Source organism: Rhagoletis zephyria, unplaced genomic scaffold, assembly GCF_001687245.7.
Source record: "Rhagoletis zephyria isolate East Lansing unplaced genomic scaffold, Rhagoletis_zephyria_1.1 Rzeph_scaffold_81738, whole genome shotgun sequence".
Lineage (NCBI taxonomy): Eukaryota > Metazoa > Arthropoda > Insecta > Diptera > Tephritidae > Rhagoletis > Rhagoletis zephyria.
In genome coordinates this window covers 1-1085 of record NW_016238786.1, presented here as the reverse complement: position 1 = coordinate 1085, position 1085 = coordinate 1, and the positions used below count along the sequence as shown (strand labels likewise).

The window sequence follows — 1085 nt, the reverse complement described above, 5'->3', positions numbered from 1 at the left end:
TTCTTCTCCATGATCTTTCCAAAGTAATCATTACCAACGGAGCCTACAAAGGTGGTCACCTGGTTGTTCTTTCCCACAACCCACTGGCAAAAACGCATAGTATTCTGCGTGGCACCGCCAGCAGAATACTCAATCTCAAACTTATTGATCACCTCATCGTACATTGTCTCGTGCTTGGCCTCGGCGAGAATAGCCGAGTTCTTGGGAAGGCCGTATCTGAAGATCAAGCAAACAATCTTGTTTAGCTATTACCTTTCAAATAATTACTCATAACTCACTTCTCCAAAAACGAATCTTCTACTTTGGCTGTGATGTCTAGCAGAGGATTTCCAAGACCAAAGATGTGCATTTCTCTGCAAAATAAATGCACGACATTATTTTTATATGTCTTTGTAATGATTCTCCGTCAGCCAAATTTTTAAATCGTGACAAAAATGCAAAACAATCGTTTTGCATTTTAAAACTTGGCTCAAATATGTACAAAACATTAAAACACTTGAGAAAACTAGTCATCATCAATTACTACCACTTTTCGATGATATTATGCTTCATTTAAAAGCATTATTATTCAGTGCCACTCAACTATTCAAACAAGATACGTGAAATAATTATTTATTTGCACATTTTTGTACAAAAAATAAATTATTTTACTGCACAAGTTATCAATCTGGCTGGTTTTTCAAACAAATATTTTTTAAATTTTTAAAGTTTTTGGTAGTATTGCGTAATAAATTATTTGTAAAAATATTTGTAAAACGTTTAAAAACAAATACCGTAATTCACTTACTTAATGTCAAACTTAACCGCCATTTTGCTGATGCTTCAATTTATGATTAACTTTTTTAGATGAAAAAGATTNAAAAATGGTATGTCTGGAGAAGAAAAAACTCTGCTTCTGAAAAAAAGATGTTTCGAGTTTTGTATGCTATAAGCCAGACATCGACACCATTAGACACGTTTCCTGTTTTCAGCATGTAATCGATGAGATGGCACAAAAATGTAGTAATCAGAAGAAAACGAGCAAAGGTCAAAGGGGGTGGAATTTAAAAGAAAACAAAAAATTATAAACTTTAGTTTTAAGTTTT

General features: G+C 32.9%; 1 protein-coding gene across 1 annotated transcript; it reads right to left on the bottom strand.

The window, feature by feature from the left end:
- Positions 1-3: 3 nt before the first annotated feature.
- LOC108357647 (adenosine kinase-like) lies at positions 4-349 on the bottom strand (the record flags this gene model as incomplete). The annotated part of the gene is made up of 2 exons (XM_017608720.1): positions 279-349; positions 4-216 (listed from the first exon to the last, which is right to left on the bottom strand). Coding segments are annotated over exons 1-2 (284 nt in total), but the record flags the coding sequence as incomplete, so codon positions are not given.
- Positions 350-1085: the final 736 nt, after the last annotated feature.